This window comes from Amyelois transitella, chromosome 26 (assembly GCF_032362555.1).
Source record: "Amyelois transitella isolate CPQ chromosome 26, ilAmyTran1.1, whole genome shotgun sequence".
In the NCBI taxonomy this organism is placed as follows: Eukaryota; Metazoa; Arthropoda; class Insecta; order Lepidoptera; family Pyralidae; genus Amyelois; species Amyelois transitella.
In genome coordinates, this window is record NC_083529.1 from 3,842,159 (window position 1) to 3,864,082 (window position 21,924).

The window sequence follows — 21,924 nt, forward strand, 5'->3', positions numbered from 1 at the left end:
TTCATTATAGCGGCGTAAGTCATAAGCGGTAGCGGCTTTGCGTTGTATGAGATAGGTATATCGGATGTGTTTAGGTAGGTATGTGATTTTTTAAGTCAGACAAACCCCCCTAACATTAATTCCGCTTGTGTCCTTGGGAAAATTACTAGAGTAGGTTATTTAGTTTTTTGCATCAAACGACTCCCTTGTAGGAGAAATTGATCCGGGTAAGACATCTTGTTGATTAAAATCAGCAGGTTTTCTATTTAGTATGCCACTACCGTCATAGCGAATTTCGAATATTGTTAGCAATTAAAAATCAATTTACGAGTATCCTAGCAACCCAGCCAAAACCCTGGCAACATTGACACTTTGGATGGTAATTCTATCATTAAGCCAAACAGCTAAACGTGGCCTATCAGTCTTTTTGAGTGGGCTCTGTCTACCACGCAAGGGATATAGACGTGATTATATGTATGTATGTATGTTAATTTCATTAAAGAGATGAAGAGATTTTAATTTTTTCACTCTTAAATTGTATGCGAGTTTGTTCTCCAAGTTGGTTGCATTTCCATGCTCCACTTAATTTAATAAATTTTGACAAATAGTTCCTGTGAAACCCTTAAGTATTTTATGCTACAAAATTCAATCAATATGCGATCATGTCGAAAATAAATTAAAAATAACTTATTATAGGTACCTCTAATCTCATGCATTGTACTCCAAACCAACAGACAGACAGACGGGTTCCATCCCATGACATCGTACACGCTTTGCTATAGCTATTAATTATTTGTCTCACTCGAATAATACTGATGTTATCAGTCGACTTATTATCAAATAACTGAAATTCGTTAACGGCTTCTTTACTTAGCGTGATTGCACCATCGCTTTGTTTAGAGTTTAGGTCGTAAAACTCACCAGAAAGTGGTAATAAATCAATAATAAAATAAATAAGTAAATTGTCTTTATTCCTTACGGGATAGGCAGAGCCAACAGTGTCGAAAAGACTGAAAGGCCAGGTTCAGCTGTATGGTTTAATGATGGAGTGAGATTGAAATAGTAACAGTAGCAACTTGCCAAATGTGTGAAATAAAAATTACAAGCCTCACTCTTCGATAGCTAGACCATGGAAGAGAAATTCTTGAAATATCTACTACATAATTTAGTAAACGTGGCCATTCAGTCTTTTCAAGACTGTTGGCTCTGTCTACCCCGCAAGGGATATAGACGTGACCATATGTATGTATGTATAATTTAGTACTATTCTTAAAGACACTTAAATTTGTGCCTAGTAATTTCCAAATATTTGGCGGACTGGCGGACTCCGGGGCCCCGGGCCAAACACTCCTGTGGAGAGTTCAACCTGGAACACGCAGAGATGAGAGAGAATCTTCAAATATTTGAATACTTATAACTTTCTTACTCGTAAATGAAACGAACCAATCTACTCGTAATAAATTATGATCCTCTAAACGCCATTTCTTCCCTTCCTGTAGATATAATACATCTGCATTATCTTATCTATTTAACAGTCCTTGGCATCCGCCCCGCAAAATACCAGAACCTTACTAACAACTTTACAAATACTTCCTTCGATTCCTTTATTACATCACCATTTAAGTTCATATTTGCATAACCAAAGTGTAAATTGAATTTCGAATACGCCCAACGAAGCAAGGACTGTATGAATAGTAAAAGATGCACCCGAATTCATCAGCTTTGCTTCGTAATTTAAGAGGCAGGGAAGGTCATATAAGAGTGGTTATTCTAGTAGGCATGAGGGAAGTGTGAAAAGGCTAAGAGGTGTATCGTCCCCCCCGTTTTGCTCGGTAGTAGGCGGGGCCGACAAGGACCGACACGGTCCGCTCGCCGTAACGTTAAAACCACTCCACGCATCGCAGAGCTTGCAAGCTCGCTCGCCGCCGTTCAAACTTCGAACGAAATCGCGATTCGGTTTTCATATTTTAATTGTGAACGTGCCAGTGTTACGCTTTTTTTTAATTGACTGTCATAGACTGTTGTAGTTTAGTTTGTTTTTTTTTGTTGAGACTTTTAGAATGAAGACACTAGCCGTTTTTATACCAGCTGACAACTGAAAATTTCGGGTTTTTAGTTAGGTAAGTTATTTTTGATTTTCAGTACATGTTGTACCAGATTTATAAGCAAAATATATTTAGAACTTTTCTTCTTATAATAATTTTTATTTAGCCTAAAATCTTTGGCAGGGGTTTTATTTATTAGTTTTTAACAACTTTTTTTTAAACTAACAGAACAAAACTAGAACATATCACCATTAAGAGTATTGTGTCCTCAAGTGAGAAAAATAATAAAAAATAATTTTAGATGTGTGAAAAAAACCCTGAGTTTTTTGATGGATTCTTTCTTATTAAATTCATTAAACATATCGACTTGATTATAATAATAAACAATATTATATCTTCTTATAAATTGCATGTAGAGCCGAGCTTGCATGAAGAGCGTTATCAATGTAGATAAATCGAAAAAAGTTTGCAGAGATCGTGGCAAGTGGAAAGATGTAGTCTTTGCCTACCCCTCCGGGAAAAAGGCGTAAATAAATAATTTATATGATGAAGTAATAAAAATAAGTTTACCTACTGTGTTTACTCACTTTTCTTGAATTGAATGTGAATTACTTACTACTTTCTTATTTTGATTTATAAATTAATTTAACTTTATTACAAAACATGTCAATGGCGGACTTAAACATCCTTTTTTACTCAAATGTAAGTTTGTTGAATATCAAATATCATCAAAATGGGCCCTGTAAGTAGGATTTATTGAGCTTGTTAGAAACAAAATACCTGTAACATAGATAGGTATACAATTTTTTTCTATAGAATAAAATTGTAATAAAATGTACTATGACTGACTCTCTTTTTCAATACCGGGTGTTCCCAAACGCACCGTCCGCCTCTATGTGCCAATAGGAACAATGTACTTACTTACGAAAGCGGACCTCAGCCACAGAATATATTTTTTAATCTGTGACTTCAACTCTGTTGCATGGGACGCGCGATACCGTTTTTATCTCGTGGAAAACTAACTATCGCTGTTTCGCTTCTTATTATGTGAAACGTGACCGCTATAGTTTATCGCAAGATGAAAACGGCATCGCGCGTGCCATGTTACGGGGGCTGAGGTCCGCTTTCCTATATTCTTCTTACTTGTTCCGACCTGCAGTGACTTCAGGTTTCAGACCATTGGCACACATTTTATATCGGTCTTAAGTAAGAATTTCACTGACTCAATTATATTACCTTTGCCTTGGCCGTGCCATCTTGTGTAATTTACTTACAATAAAATATTTACTACATTATCTTTTTTATTAATTAACCAGACTTGTTTGTCCAATGCTGTTTATATTGCACGGTTCAGTTAATAAATCCATTTTTTCCATTCAATGTATGCAATAATTAATGGTTTGCTAATATTTAGCGTCTGGACTGACACTTGTACTAATAGGTAGAAAAGACATCAACGATGCGTGAAATCATTTCTTTTATAAGACTTTTCCATTAATTTCATGGTTGCCAAGGTCAAGTTTCTTAAGTTTATTCTGCAGTGCCGTGTGGTTTCTGAACCAAAACAAAGAGAGGATCAATCTAGAATCATGGTCTAATGGTGGACCTCGAACTCCTCTCCAGAGAGGTGAGGATGTAACCGGAATTAACGCCAGGAGGAAGAAGAATAATGGTAGGTTAAATTCTAGCAATAGAAAACAGAAAAAATAAGCTAAATATCTACAATCCTTACAAAAAAGTGTGCGTGCACTAAACTGACTAAACGCGATAAATAATTCAGAGCATTGTTCAGAGCCATAACTTTGATTTCCTTTTCACAAACTTTACGAGCGCTAAATTAGAGGGCGAACTTAAATTTTAATACTTTTTGATGACTGAATTTTAACACTCATCGAAACAGTAAAACCGTTGGACTATTTTACAAATTAAGTCATAAACATTTTAACTGCACAAAATTGTTTACTAATTTTGTACTTGCATTATCTTTAATATTATTGATAATGAAAAAATACCGACAAATAGTTATTATCTTTATACTTAAGCGTAAAATCGTATATAGCAGAGCTGGTTCTCACTCAATTGTTCTTACAGAAATATGTATGGGCATAACGTAGTCCCAGCATGTAATGATACCGCCGGTCACGGTGTCTCCCATCGTGGGAGCCGCTGGGTGTAGGAAACTAGCTTCTATTTAGTATTTGTACATCTTATTACCAGCGAGCACAGTTTAATTTTGCTGTAGGGAGCAAGGCATAGACGCGAAATATTTTTGTCACAGTAAGCAAATTTCCAGGCGATTATTTTAAAATGTTGTTTTAAATTTCTTCGATTTAAAGGTTTACTGGTTGAAACCAACCTTCTTAGAGAATTTAAAATAGGTTTCACATTTTTATGTTTAAGATTAAATGTCGTGCTTCTTTGGTTTTTTAAACATGTAGGAATTTATCATTCATAATTCATATAAGTATCCTGCTTATTGATAAGTGAACTGTAATTACACACATACATACATACCATCACGCCTGTTTCCCATTGGGGTAGGCAGAGACTATGGATTTCCACTTGCTACGATCCTTACAGACCTCTCCCGCTTCCTCCACACTCATTACTCTTTTCTTGCAAAGTTGACAGTAATATGTGAAAATAAATTTTGAAGTGATTGATGAAATTCCTCTTAATTTGATGTCCCACCGTTAACCGTTCAATCATCACTTGTGACTTGTACCACACAAAGACTCACATGCAATATCTTTTTATCTCTCCGGGTGTTTAATTTGAAGTGGATCTACGCGAATTATATTGTTTGTATGTTTAGCGGATTTTCTCACACAATCGCAGACACAATGACAATAACATGGCAACTATGAACCGCTAGGAAAATATTGTGGAACGAAATTGAACCTGAAATTAGAAAATACAGCTAATAGGTAGTACCTACCTATGTATGAATAATTTGGGCTGAAGCTATTTTTAAAATAATCACAAAGAAGCTGCTTTTGTTAACGCGCAGATTAAGGGAAAAATAAACCAACTTGGGATTTGCCAACTTTCACAAATTCTTTCCAAATGAAGTAGACAGATTGACTATTAGAGTCATAAGACTCGGCAACTTTTATACTCGTATCAAGTGTATTATGTTAAGTAAGTATTTCTGATTTCACGTTAAGTTTGATGGCTCTCTTAATCATAATATCGTCATACGAGTATTATGAAGAAATTAGAGATTGAAAAAAGAAACTAGATCTTGGCCCCAAATAAATACCAATTTGGTTTTCCCGTGATTATCTTTGATAACATGTGCGTATAAAGAAGACCGACTCGACCATGAATGCTTGTATCTTTACCTAAAATATAAGCTTTGAATGTCACGAATAAAAATATCACATTCCATTTTCAAGTATGTATTAATGAAATTATGTAATGGAAAATGGCGCCAAAAATTTAACATTCGAATAGATATTTTTGGCTGGCCAAGTGTGAACTGGTCTTAAGGTACTTAACACCCAATTTTCGCACCTTTAAAACCGCCGGGGGGTAATTCGACACAATTAGTACCCGATGGAGCCCATCTGGACTCATTGATATGTTGAGGCGTAAATTTGTGAACGAAAGGGGTGATTAGGCTCCTTCAGGGCTGTTGAAACTTCTGTTGAAAATCTTACAGCGCACTATCCAACTCCTAACTATTATTCCTCTTGCGTGGAATATGGTAGAGAAGGTTATAAATGATATGTGCATCTAACGCAATTCCCGGAAGATATGAGGAAATTGTATAGAATGAATATTTTTGATACCTATTTGGCACAGATTTACAATTGAGAAATCTTTTGTAAACACTTAGGTACCATTAAGGTAATGTTGATTAAGAACATGCATACATATGTACATATAATCACGTCTTTATCCCTAACGAGGTAGACTGAAAGGCCATGTTCAGGTGTATGGTTACATATAAAGTTTAGAAAATATTTTTTATCGATGGTAAAAGGTTGAATTTAACAAAACTCAATAACAATCTTATGAAAACAGAAAACATACTTATTTTCCTTTGGGTTTATAATATTGTCTGGCAACCCTTACAATTTCGGGTGCTAATTTGTAAGTTAACCTGTAAGTAGGTGCTTTTTTGGCATAATGCGTCTCTGAGTGTCATACCCTGTCATAACTGAAGGTTTGCCTGTCTTATTATGATAATTTTTGTATAATAATGAACTGGTTAATTTAGCCATTCATCCTGCACGGAATATGTTAAATGTTATGTAAGTTCTTAGCTTTATTATGATGATAAGGTGCGCAATGTTTTTTACGTTTATAAGATTTTGTCTATCTTGAGAAAAGGTTTATTGAAAAAAATACAACTTAGAGGCAAATATTCTCTTACAGATCCGAAAAAATACTTTAAAGTTTTAAAACCAAAATTATGCTGATATTTCTTAACTTCTCTAATATATAAAAATTCTCTCCTTTTTCTGGAGTCTCGGTTAGATCTTCAACTGTCTGGGGAGAGGTGAAGTGCGTCATTGATGATCTTGGATTAGGAGAGTTAGGTTACTTCCGTCTGACCTCCATAACCTTTGCGGTGGAAACTAACCTGACAAAAAAAACCATGCCATATAAAAGGGTAAAAATTCAATTCTTAATCAGACCAATAAATATCTAACATCGCTAGTAAGCCACTTATACTTAATAAGTATTACCTCATTACATTATCCAATGAGACTTAATTTGCCAAAATTCAAAATACCAGCGCAAACCACAATTACTGTGTCCTTAACTCTTAATTTCCAAAATCATTTCATTGTTTCCATGTCACGACTTTTTCAGATTATGAGTGCCTTCTTTCGGTAATCATATTGGAAATAACCGGTCAAGTGTAAGTTGGGTTCGAGAAGCCAGAGTTCTGTTCGAATTTTAGAATTTAAATTCTTGACATAAATTCCGATGATGTAAGTATTTTTTAGTTCACGGATTTTCATGACTTCCAAGCATACCATTGGCGTAGGAAGTGGACAGTTATGTACTCTACGTTTTCATTACTTTAAATCAGTATTTCCCAAAGTGGGCGATAACGCCCCCTTGTGGGCGCTGCAGGTCTCAAGGGGGGCGGTAAGAGACCCAGAAAGAAAATGGGGGCGTTGTGTAGAGGCATTATATACAATAATTAATTAAACTAATTTGAAATTATAGTGGTTTTTAAATAGGTGAATAAATGGGGGCGCTAAAATAATATTTATTCTCAAAGTGGGCAGTAGACAAAATAAGTTTGGGACTCTCTGCTTTAAATCAATATTTTAATCGCTTAAAATATTAATCACATAATTATTTAAAGCACTACACTAATTATAAGTTTGATTTTTTATATCTGAAAATGCGCTATCAAAGTATTAATTTGATGATTTTGCGCCAAACTAATAAAACTTAAAGGAAAAAGCGTCAATGTCCAGACAGACAGTAAAAACAGTATTCTGTATTTTCCTATTCAAGTGCAGAACCCTTAAAAATAGGTTTTACTCCTTTGTAATAAGTGCAAAATTAAATCTCCGCAGGTGGTGGCAAATAACGTTTACTTGTTCGTAATGAGGGCCGGGGGGCGATCGGTACGATCGAGTTACTCGATCGTAAACAACCATGTTCGTTTATAAGGAGTCGACCGATCATTTCTCTTGTAATTAGGGCCCGCGAAATTTCACAGGCGAATAAAGAGATTATTTTTAGTAATGACGCAATTTGGGAATGTTAACATTACATAACATATAATCACGTCTATATCCCTTGCGGGGTAGACAGAGCCAACAGTCATCATAAGACTGAAAGGTTATGATCAGCTGTTTGGCTTAATGATAGAAATGATATTCAAATATTTACAGGTTGATAGCCTATCGCCTAAAAAAGGAATTTCAGGTATATAAGCCTCAGTCTTTTTCCGTCATCTATGGAAAAGAGATGGAGACCTATTCTTTTTTCTATTGGTGCCGTTGAACCACACGGCTCTATGAAATAGGAATGTTAGGATGTTGAAATTGTAAAGGGTTATCAAAATATTTTGGTATATATACTAATATCACCGTATATAAGTAAGTTAGGTCCTAGGGGTGAATTAAGAGAGGATTCCCGTAATTCCTGCCGGATCAAAAATAAGATGGATTTTTAATTTAGCGTTAGGGCGTTTTACTGCCCTAGTCTAATATAAAAAAGAGAACCTACTGCTTAACTGCCAAATTATCACACACCCCAAACCGCTGGGTCTAGAGATGTTTAATTTAGTCTAAAGGTTGCTTATCTGTGTCTAGGGGTGCACTCTTCCGATCCCAGATAAATCAGAAATTTGCGGGATTTTGAATTAACGCGGGTAAACCCCGGGCATAATTTAGGCATTTATTTCATACGTACATTTTCATTCTCGCTGTAATAATCACTGCGAAATATAGCTACATTAAAATACTATTGTTTACCACGCAGCCTAATTAAAGTTTAAACTTCTAGGCTTGCACCATAAAATAAAGTGAAATGTAGAAGTGACTGATAGGTCACGTTCAGCTATTTGGCTTACTGATAGAATTGAGATTAAAAATAGTGACTATCAGTCTTTTCAAGACTGTTGGCTCTGTTTACCTCGCAAGGGATAAAGACGTGATATGTATGTATGTATAGAAGTGATGATAAAAGCACAGGCCGCTTTTTCATTAGTAGTATAATATCAGGTTCCGTATTGTAAAGCTATTCAAAATCGTTGTTGTCCGTGAGGATATCATTGTCCTTACAAATTGATATACAAAAAAAAGGTGATCTTATAAATAGAAAATGGAAACGTCAAGTACGTCCAAATAGATCTGTTTGCACTATATCCGAGTGTGATCCCGTTTTTATTTTCTTTAGAAATACTTTACATATATAATTTGACAAGGTGACAGATTTATTGGTTTCAACACTGAGTGACGGTCATGTGACCACCGGACAAAGGCTAGACGAGAAGTAAGCCTAAATTAGATTTGAAGTTTTGAATTTAGCTTATATTTTTCAAAACTCTCCTTTGAAATGCCCACGTACAGATTAAGTGATAGCATTATTTGCTACGATCCTTACAGTTTTATCTTGCTTCATCGACACCACCCTCATACATTCTCTCCGTCCGGAAGTTCCAAACATCTCCCTTTAAAGGACGTATTATACTAGCTATAAATGAATGTTCCCTTTATAGGACGTATGCTTGAACATACTCGGCATATGATTAGATACAGTTCTGTACTATCATTACTTTTCCGTCATACACTCTAAGTACGTACTAAAAGCATTGTTTAGTTGGACACGGCGAAAAATGGCAGAACCGCATTAGCATTTTCGTGTCGCATGAAATACTGTGGTTTTAGTTTCAAAAATTAATGAGTTCGCAAAAATTTGCATTTTAGGGTTCTGTGGATTGAGTCATTCGGACAAGCGGAGTTCAATGTCAGTAATTACATGCTTTGAATAGGTACACTGATTATGAAAAAAGAATATGACAAATATTTTTGACCCAGTATGGCGACCAATCACAACTCAATAACGACTTTGTTTCCATTAGTCACTTGACCTGTGTCAACATTTTAAATTATTTGCATTATATTGTCCAATCAATATTAAAATACGAACACTGTAAACACAAGAAAATAGTTACGTATACTTTCGACTTACCACGAACCCTGCATACTTCTTTCGCTTCATCCACATTCATAACTCTGTTCATGCAAGCTTAAGTTTAGAGTATTCTTGACCTGGCCTTTCTCCAGGACGTTCCTGATTTGATCAAAGTCGAAACTTAAAAAAAAAAGAATTAATCGAAATTATATTTCGAACTTTGAATTCCTGTGGAAGTTGATACACCACACGCGCAAGCTTAGAAATTTTCGGAATAAATCATAATTATAATTCGGCCCACTTCCATAATTAGTGAGTTGGTGTGACTACACACTGAATGTCGCCCCGTATATTTTTATTTTGACACTATCAAATGACAAGTTCTATGTTTATAGTTGACATTTAGTTTTGTGACAGGATTAGAATAAAATATTTTTTTAATAGTGCCAATAGTCTTGAAAAGATTGAAAGGCCACATTTAATTGTAAAAAGGATTGGGATTGAAATAGTGACAGGTTGCTAGCTCATCGCCTAAAAAAGGAGTCCCAAGTTTATACGCCTGTAGATTTAATATAAAAATACAGAATAAGTTTTGAATACCTAGTTATTGTTTGTGTCTTAGCCTATGGAGAAGTGCTTGCTCGACATTGCTTGCTCAATAATAATCAATAAACACCTATGAATCAAATCCAAGCTTATCGCCTAAAAAAGGTTCTGATGTTTATAAGCCTTTCCATTTTATCTTAACCCTAAAAGGTTAGTTTTAGAACAAATGGCAACTATAGACTATATAGGGTGGTCTCTCTGTGTGGCGTGATGCAAATGCGCAGGCGACGGTGTTGCTATCTTTATCTCTACACGCGCGTTATACAGGCCGCCACTCACACCGAGCTGTAACGCGGGTTGGCGGGTTCGCTAGGGGACGCGAACGAATCTATTGGTCCTTGGCATGTGAAATGCAGTATCATTTTAACTTTATCCATACATAACATATACATAATCACGTCTAAATCTCTTACGTGGTAGACAGTCTTGATTGAAAGGCTAAATTTTTATTATTTATTTTACCTCTATCTTAGTTCTAAACAGCGCTGGGCTATTTTTTCAGTTCTACGAATATAATTCATAGTCTGAGGGGTATAACAAATTTTTGACCGAAAATAAAAAATATGTAGGTAAAGCTTATATGTAATGCATAAATGCAACGTGTCGACGCGTGCTCTAAGCCCTTTTACTGTATGGTTGGTTTTAAACAAAGCATCGAACAGGTCCACATTTCTCATGGATCATATTCGCCGAGCACTGAGTAGTGTTAAGAGCATCATAATTGTCCTATTCGAGTTGGTTATAAAAAAGTAAATTCGAGTTTTCAAAACTCTGACTGAATAAATACATTTATATATTTATTTACTTATCTGTACTGATTTGATTTAATTAGGTAATGTTGCGCGTTTTTTGTTGTTTTAGAAATAGAAGATTTAGTAGGAATTATTTTCAAGTTAAATAAAATTTATTCTATTCGTTTCGGTGTAATAGCCATTCCCTGTGGTTTAACAATCTTAGTTCTCACTAACCAGTTTTAAGGTAATGAAGATATATTTATCCGTTAAGTCGGTTAAATGGTGACAAACACCAAGAAATGTCTTGTTAAAACACACACACTTACGATATTTCATTAGTTTCATTACGCACAGACTTGTGCTAGTAGCAAATATTTTCTATATTTTTATCGGAAATATTTCTAAGATAGCTGTCAAAATCGTAGACTATGGAAAATAAAAAATGCATATACATATATGTTTAATGTAAAATCAAAAATAAATTATATATATTTATGATTTTACCCTATCAAAATTCCGTTTGCATATTTTTAACACAAATAAATCGCCTGGTTCAACATATCATACACGTACATTACTCTAAGCTAACAATGGTCATAACATGCAAAAAAAAGTATAGCACAAAATTTAGCATAAAATAAAGTTAGCGGTTGGATCTAGATAAGGGCGGTCGCACACGGCGAGCGCGAAAAGACAAGTGGCTTAATTGAGAGCGTTTTGTGGGGGGTCCGCAGGCGTCGCTTTATGCTAATCAATTCAATAGTTTGTTTTTTACCAACGATCGCCACTGGAATCGGACCTTTTGCTTTTTGTAGGGTTCTGCTGGTCGCGTGAATTTCCCAGTTTGAATTTAGAATTCTTAATTATTTAAATTGCCTTCTTTTCCGCTAGCTTCAGGCAATCTCGCTTATCATTTAGCTGTTATTTATAACCTTAAAAACAAAAAAAAATTCGAATTAATGCTAAGAACATAACTCCCAGTCAACCATTATGTTAAATGGCTAAAATGTAGTTTTTTTGACGCCAGAGACTTTATAAAGTCACGAAACATTGATATTTCGATACAAATGAGAGACTAAGGTAGCTTTAATTAAAAATTACAATTTACTTGTGCCTGTTACATAACTTACCTAATTATCCGGTATAATTACGCGTGAACTCAAAATCTGTGAGATTAGGTTTTTTTATTGTAAAATAATAATAATGCTTTAATTTGGTACACAACATAGTGGTGATAGCAAAGTTTTTAGATGAACTTTCATAATATTTATTCATATTCATACAAAATGCAATAATCTGTACTTATTATGTAAGGCTGTTCAGTTCAGTGCAAAAAAAGAAAAGTAAGTGCATATTATATATCACGTCCTAACCCCTTACGGGCTAGACAAAAATGTCGAAAATACTCTATTTCCATATTCACACGGAAAGTTAAGTGATGGAATTGAGATTTGAAAATAGGAGGTATCCCAAGGCCATAATAAAGCAGAATATATAAAAAGAGAAAAAAAAACTAGATCTAATTAGAGCACGGAACCCCAAATAAATAAATCCTGTACGGAGTAGCCTGAGTGCATCACTGGAACACATTTATTTTTAAAAGGAGCGTATAATTTAGCCCTGTCGGGTTAAGATATCTTCGTGTGGTCTTTAGGCGCTGACGGGTTAACGTTATAACGCGATATATCGTACGTTCCCAGAATTGATAAGGGTTTTGACAGTTTTTGCGGTTAATTAAGACATTTTTAATGATTTTATTTCGTACTTAATATCGCTTTTGCTGGCGACTTCGCTCGCTTAAAAGGTGGTAAATCCCCGTGTCTAGTCCAATTTCGGCGATTTTTTATTTAAATATAGGGGTGTACAGTATTATTACTTAATATTATATACTGTACTTAATTTTAATTTTATTAAATATTATCATCAATCAATCTCTGCGCTTAATTTCATGAAAATCGTTAAATTAAATTATTTTAGTTTTTGTCTTATCAACATCGATTCCTTCATAAAACCATCTAAGTAGTTAAACGGGAGTGTTATGACTAAGTAAGTAAGTGCGTAAAGGATAAAGAAACGACAAGTGTGGAATACAAAATTTTCCCTCTATTATTAAGTTCCTGGTATTCCGCCGATTACATCTCGATTATCTCACTGGCGAGGTGCCAATTTTGACAATAATCCTGATTTATATTTAGGTATATACATGAAGCGAATCTAGTTTCACTATAGAATTTCTATTGAAAAGGTAGCAGAGGATTAACATATGTCCCTAGACATATAATTCTTGATGTAATTCATAAAGGAACAGTCAATAAATCACTGATATGTTTCTAATAATTTCCGCCTTGTAGGGACGTCATTGTTTTTTTATTTTATCATCAATCATTTGGTTGTCACTTAACGACTCTATTTGACCCTGATTGAAGATAGGACCTTGGCACTAATATTGAATTAAATACATACGTACATATGGTCACGTCCATATCCCATGCGAGGTTGACAGAGCCAACAGTCTTGAAGACTAAATGGCCACGTTCAGCTATTTGGCTTAATGATAGAATTGAGATTCAAATAGTGACAGGTTGCTAGCCCATCGCCTAAAAGAAGAATCCCAAGTTTATAAGCCTATCCCTTAGTCGCCTTTTACGACATCCATGGGAAAGAGATGGAGTGGTCCTATTCTTTTCTGTATTGGTGCCGGGAACCACACGGCACTGAATTGAATTGAATATTGGAATTAAGTCAGAATTTTACACGACGAGACTCCCCTCTTACCTTTGCGATCTTGCAGGAAACTTAATATATTGTTGCACCATCCATTGCCTGCATGTTCAGGTTTCCTCACACTTTATATAATCAGTAAGTTCCCCCTTCTCTACTGCATTCTCAACTTAAATCTTAAGGACACAGGGTCCGTTTTCCGACTTTTTCACTCTCCACTTTGTCAGGTTTTCGGCGTCCTCAAATTTAAGTCTATTAGCTCGCATATTATATTTTGCGATCTATCCTTGATTTCATAAGCTATTTGAATTTTTTTTCAACTGTTCCTAATTTTGATTCCCAAACAGCTTTCCCGCCAAAACCAGAGTGTTTTGCGTGAAACTCCGTGTGCGTGTTATTAATAATTTGTGCATATTTTACAGCACAGGGTTCACGTGGCGCCTTGTGAGTAACCCAGTGGGTTACACTTTTAAATTATATTATACGATTAACACAAATATATTCACTCTTTTATAAGGGCGTGAAAAAAGATCTTCCGCTTCCAAGTCGGCAACGATAGACACACGCGATGTTATCTCTTTTCTTCCTCTTGTCAACTATCGGAAACGTAATTTTATCGGCCCCATGTGCAAAAACTTAAATTATATTTCTTTTTATGTTGCCTCTTCATTTTTGTTCTGCATGTTCTCCTACTTTCTTTGAATTCTAAGAACTCTCTCGAAAGTAATTTCCTTTTGATCTTTCTTATGTCTATGATTCGCATATTCGATCTGCGTCTTAGAGGAGAGGACATACATATATTTATTACCCAAATAGTGTTCATACAGGCTTCCGTAAGAGGTAACTGTAACAATGTAAGCAGCTATCTGGCTTTTATGAAAATGCTAGTAGTATAACAAATACAAATTAAACATAATATTATTTGTCACACAAAAGTCTCCACTTATTGTTATTGCTAAACGGTAAAATAACGCTATCAGTATTAAGTCCATCCATTGAAACATACAAATTGTATTTTGTGCTTACAATAAAATATAAATAATTAAATAAACTTCAAAATTAACATACTTCATAAAAAAATAAATGTTATCGTGATTATTAACGTTCTATTTAACCATAGCGTCAAACATCAACGTTAAAAATGTCACCTGTTTTGTAGCACATTTATCCCAGTCATAAACTACTCGTAGCGTGTCGGCCTAAACACCATAATTCAAGCATTTTGTTGGACGTTATGGTAATCGGTGCTTTATAATATTTTGATACATTTACCCCTGTTAAACTTTTCACCCCTGAGTACGCTAGCGCAGTACGATTTGTAGTCTTAATATGAGGGAGTTTAATATAAATATTAATAGAAATTTGAGGATGTTTATTTTTATGTAGTACTTACAGGTAACTTGTTGATATTTGCAGTAAATTTTCTGATTGCTGAAGTCACAATTGGTTTATTTTTGGTCAATCTCAATAAAAAATTATTTTGCTTTACTTATCTTTTAAATAAAATTAAAAATAATACACAAATCGTCTAAACAAACGTTCATAATACAATATTCGCAATCCCTGCATAATTGAGCTGCTACAAGAGCGTGTTCATCGATATCGATATTGTAGGCCACACAACTTCGTGTAATTATGCAAAACAGTAGCGGGACACTATCTGATCAACCTTAAGCTCGGTCACACTCATTTGGGGCAAAATAAATAGATTTGACGTGTAGTTTTTTGAACAATATGTACCGTTAAAATTGTTTACTTACACACACGTCTTTATCCCTGCAGGGTAGAGAGTCCATTGGCATAAGAGTCAAAGGCCTAGTAAAGCCAAGAAATGAAAATTTACTTGAATTGTTTGTAATGCTGAATTTAAGTGATTTTTTATTTAAAAATGATGTACAACGTTGTTTTGAGATAAGACCTTGTGAATTTCTTAAACATGATCATTTTCTTTTACTGATTAATAAAATTATTTTACTTCCTTCTACAATATAAATTGAAAATAGTATTAGTAATTTTGCTAACCGAAGGCTTTGTTCTAATTTTTCAATGGAGTGTCAACCTTACCTCTAAGGCGCCACGAATTTTAAACTGATATTTGCGTGTAAGCATTGCTTTTTTATTCATATTTTTTGGATTTTCACGGTGATCGTAGTCCAGATACCATCGATTTTGGCCTGGGCACGCACCGACTCACTTAATTCCTGATTTAGTACCGCATCACATTTTGATAAGTATTTTTAATTTGAATAAATTATTATTTAAGCGTGTTATCGCTGGGTAATGGCTGGCTGTAATCATGACCGTGGTTTTCATGATAAAATGTCACAGTTGGATTGTGCCTTTTGTACGGTATCGTGGCGGGAAAATATTTTTTTCGATATAGATGTCACGTCACTATATTTTTGTTGGTAGCGTTGATTGCATTTGTGATTGAATGAAAATTGTGAGTTCATTGTTTTTATTTACAAGCTTTTGACCGCCATTTCGTACGAATGGAAAAGTTTGTCATGATACTGCATCAGATGTTCTAATAAGAGGAGAGTGTGGAGGGAAAGGTCGGAGTGGGAAGACCTAGACGAACGTATCTTGATCAAATTAAGGACGTCCTGGTAAAGGGTAAGGTCAAAAGTACCCGAAACCACCGAGCTTGTATGAAGAGAGTTATGAATGTGGATGAAGCGAAGGAAGTATGCAGAGATCGTGGCAAGTGGAAAGAGGTAGTCTCTGCCTACCCCTCCGGGAAAGAGGCGTGATTTTATGTATATATGTATGTTCTAATAAGCAAAATAAATTGTATCTTATTTATTACCAAGGCTTGATTATTATTACAACAATAAAAGTATTATCAAAATCGGTCCGTGTGCACGTTAGTTCAAAAACAGACCTACAGTTTTTTAATCTTTTGAATGTACAGACACTCACATTTCTGTGACTGTCATATAACTTTTACATACAGACATACACACTTTCTCTACTGTTATTGTTAAATGTATTGATTGTATTTTTTCTTTGAATATACTTAGTATTTCTTTTTTGTTTCAGATCCGACCGGAAAAATGCCACACACAGGTAATATTCGAGGATTACATTTCTAAGATTAATACTAGATTACAGATAGACGCTACGGTTTTTTAACGTAATCAATAAGTTACTTAAATGACATTAAATCTTCTGTAATCTAGAAGCAAAATCACACATAACTTCAGAATTTCTTTGAATTGCCACCGAATTAAAAACACTGCTTTAACTCTAATCTCATATCTATTATAACTATAGAGTTAAAAGACACATAGAGCGTGCATTTAGCCGAACTTCCGTCTAAGTCGTGCGTTATAACCGATGGTTACAACTGGAATATACCTACGTCTTATCAATTATAGAGCCTTCAACAAGTCTCGATCAATCGTTTTCAGAATGGAATATTTATTTTTAGATCTTTAAAGAATTAGTAATTTAGGATTATAACGGTCTTCATTCTAGATGTGCGAATTAAAAAAAATATAACTTCACGTTTCTTAAGCGAAGTATATTTAAAGTAATTGTAACACCAAATTTTAGCGTTTATGGAAAATGTTCACTATTGCGATGCGCACTATTCGGAAAAGCCTTCCAATCCATCTCTAGTTGTAACCCGAGGAGCTACCCATACGCGACCAAATCTTAATTAACTTAAACGGTTCGTAAGCGATCCCTTATCGAAGGTCGGCCGCCTCACGCATCGTAATCATAAGCGTTTCGAAGAATGCTTCGGCTGTCAAAGAGCAGTGGTAGCAGTGACGCTGTTCTTTAGTGTTCGTCACCAGTGACACTGTTCTTTAGTGTTCGTCACCAGTGACACTGTTCTTTAGTGTTCGTCACCAGTGACACTGTTCTTTAGTGATCGTCACCAGTGACACTGTTCTTTAGTGTTCGTCACCAGTGACACTGTTCTTTAGTGATCGTCACCAGTGACACTGTTCTTTAGTGTTCGTCACCAGTGACACTGTTCTTTAGTGTTCGTCACCAGTGACACTGTTCTTTAGTGATCGTCACCAGTGACACTGTTCTTTAGTGTTCGTCACCAGTGACACTGTTCTTTAGTGTTCGTCACCAGTGACACTGTTCTTTAGTGTTCGTCACCAGTGACACTGTTCTTTAGTGTTCGTCACCAGTGACACTGTTCTTTAGTGATCGTCACCAGTGACACTGTTCTTTAGTGTTCGTCACCAGTGACACTGTTCTTTAGTGTTCGTCACCAGTGACACTGTTCTTTAGTGTTCGTCACCAGTGACACTGTTCTTTAGTGTTCGTCACCAGTGACACTGTTCTTTAGTGATCGTCACCAGTGACACTGTTCTTTAGTGTTCGTCACCAGTGACACTGTTCTTTAGTAGTTCAATTTCACTGACGTATCACTAAAGAAATGTCATATCGTACATACATACATATAATCACGTCTTGCCCCTTGCGGGGTAGACAGAGCCTTCAGTCTTGTAAAGACTGATAGGCCACGTTCAGCTATTTGGCTTTAAGATAGGTTTGAGATTGAGATATGATGAGTCATATCGTATTTACTTTAACACTAGAAGGGTCGGGGAAATTGCATACCTTCAAAGACCGCGACCGTCAAATTGACGGTATATGATAATTACGGAGAAAATATGATTGAAATATGTACCTATGTGTGTCATAAAAACAAAATTACGAATTTTAATTGATGCTTTTAATTAAATACTTTGATTAGTTACATAAAACATTTATTACAAATAATTTTTTTAAATACTTTTTTTACACATTGACCACAAACAGCTTTCTGGCAAATAGTACATAAGTCACAAGTGCGGTTCTTTTTACATTTTGAATTAATTTGACATTGTCGTCTTTTTTGTGATGTAGAAGGCTGTTCTTCTTCAATAGTTATGTTATCCAAACGTTGAAAAGCTGATGCACTTTGTTTTTTATTCACGTACTCTGCGCGAAGTTCACTTACAAGTTGTAGAATATAATTATGACGAGAAATGTTTTCACCTGTAACTTGGCGATAAATAATCCATGAATTTATGGCGGCCAAATTTAGAATATTATAGAAGACGTGGACTGGCCATCTTCGTGTTCCAGCTCTTACAGTATATTTTCGTGCCATTTGGTCAATTATATCCACGCCTACCTTAGTTTCGTTATAAAATTGTATAGTCTCCGGTAGTTTTTTTTTTGACTCAGCATCAATATGTATATTTTCGTGTAATGTACTCAATACAATGACATTTTTCCCAGGTTTACCTTGATAAATTGTTAGGGTTGTGTTTGTTGCCGATTTCAGTATAAAGGTTTCATATCTCTTTGTACGAATGTTTCTACAATTCGCTGGTACTTCTCGTCTTGCCCGTCTCATTGTTCCAACAATACTTGTACTTTCAGATCTAAGCTTTTCTGCCAATTTTAGAGATGTGAAAAAATTATCCGTTGTAACGTTCCGACCTTTTTTGAGGTAAGGTTGTAACAATTTCATAACAACATGTTCTGGTAACGACATATTAGTTAGGCGCTCACTATCTTTTCCTAAATAAGGAAAACCCCCACACAGATATTTGCTCTCAACATCCACTAATAACCAAAACTTTATTCCAAATTTATCAGGCTTGTTCGCAATATATTGCAAAAAAGGGCAACGTGTTTTCGATGGAAATAACTGCTCATCAACAGTCATATTTTCACCAGGAATGTAACACATTTGGCAATTTTCTATAAAATTATTCCATATATCAGAAATCATTGCAAATTTGTCAGTAGATAAACGTGTATTACGCGTGCTTCTCAAATCAAATCGTAAATATTTTATTATTTCTTTGAATCTATTTTTACTCATAGTATTTTTGAAAACTGGCGGACCCCATTCTAAGGACCATAAAATGTCTAGGTCTAAATGGCTCATGTTGTAAGCTCCACGTGCATAAATCAGTCCAATGAAAGCATCTAATTCATCTAAAGAAATTTCCCACGATTCATCTTGACATTTGATACGTGCTTCAGTTTCAGTGCACAACTTTATGCGTCGTAATATAAATTCTTGAATAAAAAGACGCCAAGAAGTAATAACTTTTTTGGATTCTACATACCGCTTTGCATATGGAGTGGGACCTGGGTTTTCTCTCAGTACATTTTGCCGACTTCGACGGCCCGTCGTTCCACCACTAAAACTAGGAATACACGTCCATTCAGTGCCATCACTAGCCACTTGTCTCATACCTATTTCGGGTAATGATGACGTTCTGACTTGCCTCCCACCACGTGTTATACTTCCCGAATGCACTGCTCTTCCGCTGGATCCAGGTCTTCTGCCACGACTTCTACGTATACCACGTTCGCTGTGTAAATTACTGTCCTGCGTTTCACTGTCGAAATGACTTTCAGTTGGAATGTCGGCTTCTGAATCCTCAGATGTAGAACTTTCTTGGTCTAGCTGAAAGTCTTCATCTTCGTTATCACAATGCGTTACTGATAATTCATTGCCACTTTCATCACCTGAGTCATCTTCTTCAATATTACAAAGTTGCGATAACTCTCGTTCTATTTCTAAACTCGAGAGCTGTTTGGAACGCCGATTGGAACTCATTATAAAATAAACACACGACAATTCTCTTCAAATAATCAGTTGAAACTGTAAGTCATGTCAATAAACACAACATATAAATATATAGGTAAGATAAGAAGGTAGAAACAAAACTTTTGTTTATAACACTTCAAAGTATTCAAGTGCCGTCAAATTGACGGCGTCCGGTCTTATTAGGTATGAGTAAGCATACCCCGCATATCAATCATTATTTATTTATTTTTATTAAGTTAAAACTTATACAATCATAAGTTATGAAAAGTCATTAAATATGAATACAAACTGAAATACAGACAAAAAGTTATTAGCCATCAAAATTATTTTGCCGTCAAATTGACGGCCATGGCCCTTCTAGTGTTAAAATATAGGAATGATGCTCGTTGTAAAAATATCTTACATGGTGTCACACGCCACGTAGTATTCAGCAGTATTCGCCACTTCTATGATCTATTTTATTGTTCCGACCCCTATAGATTAATCCTACATTAGATTATGATTTATTCAAAAAACAGGTATTTGCTTATGTTTTGATGTCAATATTGATTAGTGGATTTGTAGAGGCGAAGAATAATGGGAGTGCATCTGAAAACACGCAAAACCGAGAGAGAGAGAGAGAGATGTTTAAAACTACTTTTTTTCCAATTTAGATATTAAAAGACCGTTAATAACTATGGAGATCTATACAATAACAACGGTTTAAACTTGATACTTAAGAGGTAGACAAAGCTAGCTGTGGTAGAAATCCTATGAAGGCCACATTCAGCTAAAGTTTAATAATGCTTTAAAGCCCTCCCTACACGGCTACCACCCACTCTATTTCACCCAAGATTCCTTGAAACGGTCTCACTGCATATCATTAGTCTTTGCCGCGTCCAAAGACATTAACAGTAATTAAGAAAATCGAGAGACGAATCTCGACGAGATAGTATCGGATCCGTATCGAAATGCCGGCCCACCCGCGTCAAAACCAGCCATTATCTAATACATTATACATGCTTAACTACATTACTTACTTATTAACATCTCCCGACATAGAGTCACCTTATTAAAAACTAGCTCTTGTTTTTTATACGCATCTATTCTATTATAAACTCTATGGCGCGGCGCTAGGGTTGGGCGGCACGCAAAATATCTTTTTATCGACAATAAAATTTCATTTTTATAATAATATCAGGTGATTTGGTAAACGTGATGATATCAGAGCATAAATGAAATATTTGATGGTCGATAGTTTTGTATAATCTGTAGTCTTGATATAATTTTGGTCGCACACGACGATTCCGTGTTCAGATGACTTTGGTGATTTGTGAACTACCGTTTTAAGATATAACAGTTTCTATTTCGGAGTATTTTTGTATGATTTTGGATTTTGTTACATTGATTATATGAAAAAGGAGACAAGGACGTAATGTGAAAATCAGCTACTGTACACAAAAAATTGCATTCAGTTTAACAGGTTAAAAATGTAACTTGAGTCGTATTGTAACATATAGGTAGTTTCTATGTAATATTTAAGTACAATATTCTTGAAATGTTTTTGATTTCCATATTTTTTAAATAATGTTGATTCATTTTGTTAAAAAATTAATCAATTTAATAATATTCATAAATGTAAAAATTCTCCACCCTAATAACC

General features: G+C 35.1%; 2 protein-coding genes across 2 annotated transcripts in view; one reads left to right on the forward strand and one right to left on the reverse strand.

The window, feature by feature from the left end:
• Positions 1-21,924, reverse strand: part of LOC106131958 (chitin deacetylase 8) — a 235,805-nt gene that overhangs the window by 45,324 nt on the left and 168,557 nt on the right. The gene's annotated exons all lie outside the window — the stretch shown is intronic.
• The window catches only part of LOC106135272 (paired box pox-neuro protein), a 45,058-nt gene continuing 25,202 nt past the window's right edge, over positions 2,069-21,924 (forward strand). The window contains exons 1-2 of the mRNA XM_013335521.2: positions 2,069-2,099; positions 16,742-16,768. Coding sequence (XP_013190975.1) covers positions 16,756-16,768 — 13 coding nt within the window. The 5' untranslated portion in view covers positions 2,069-2,099; positions 16,742-16,755. The remainder of the gene's footprint in view (positions 2,100-16,741; positions 16,769-21,924) is intronic.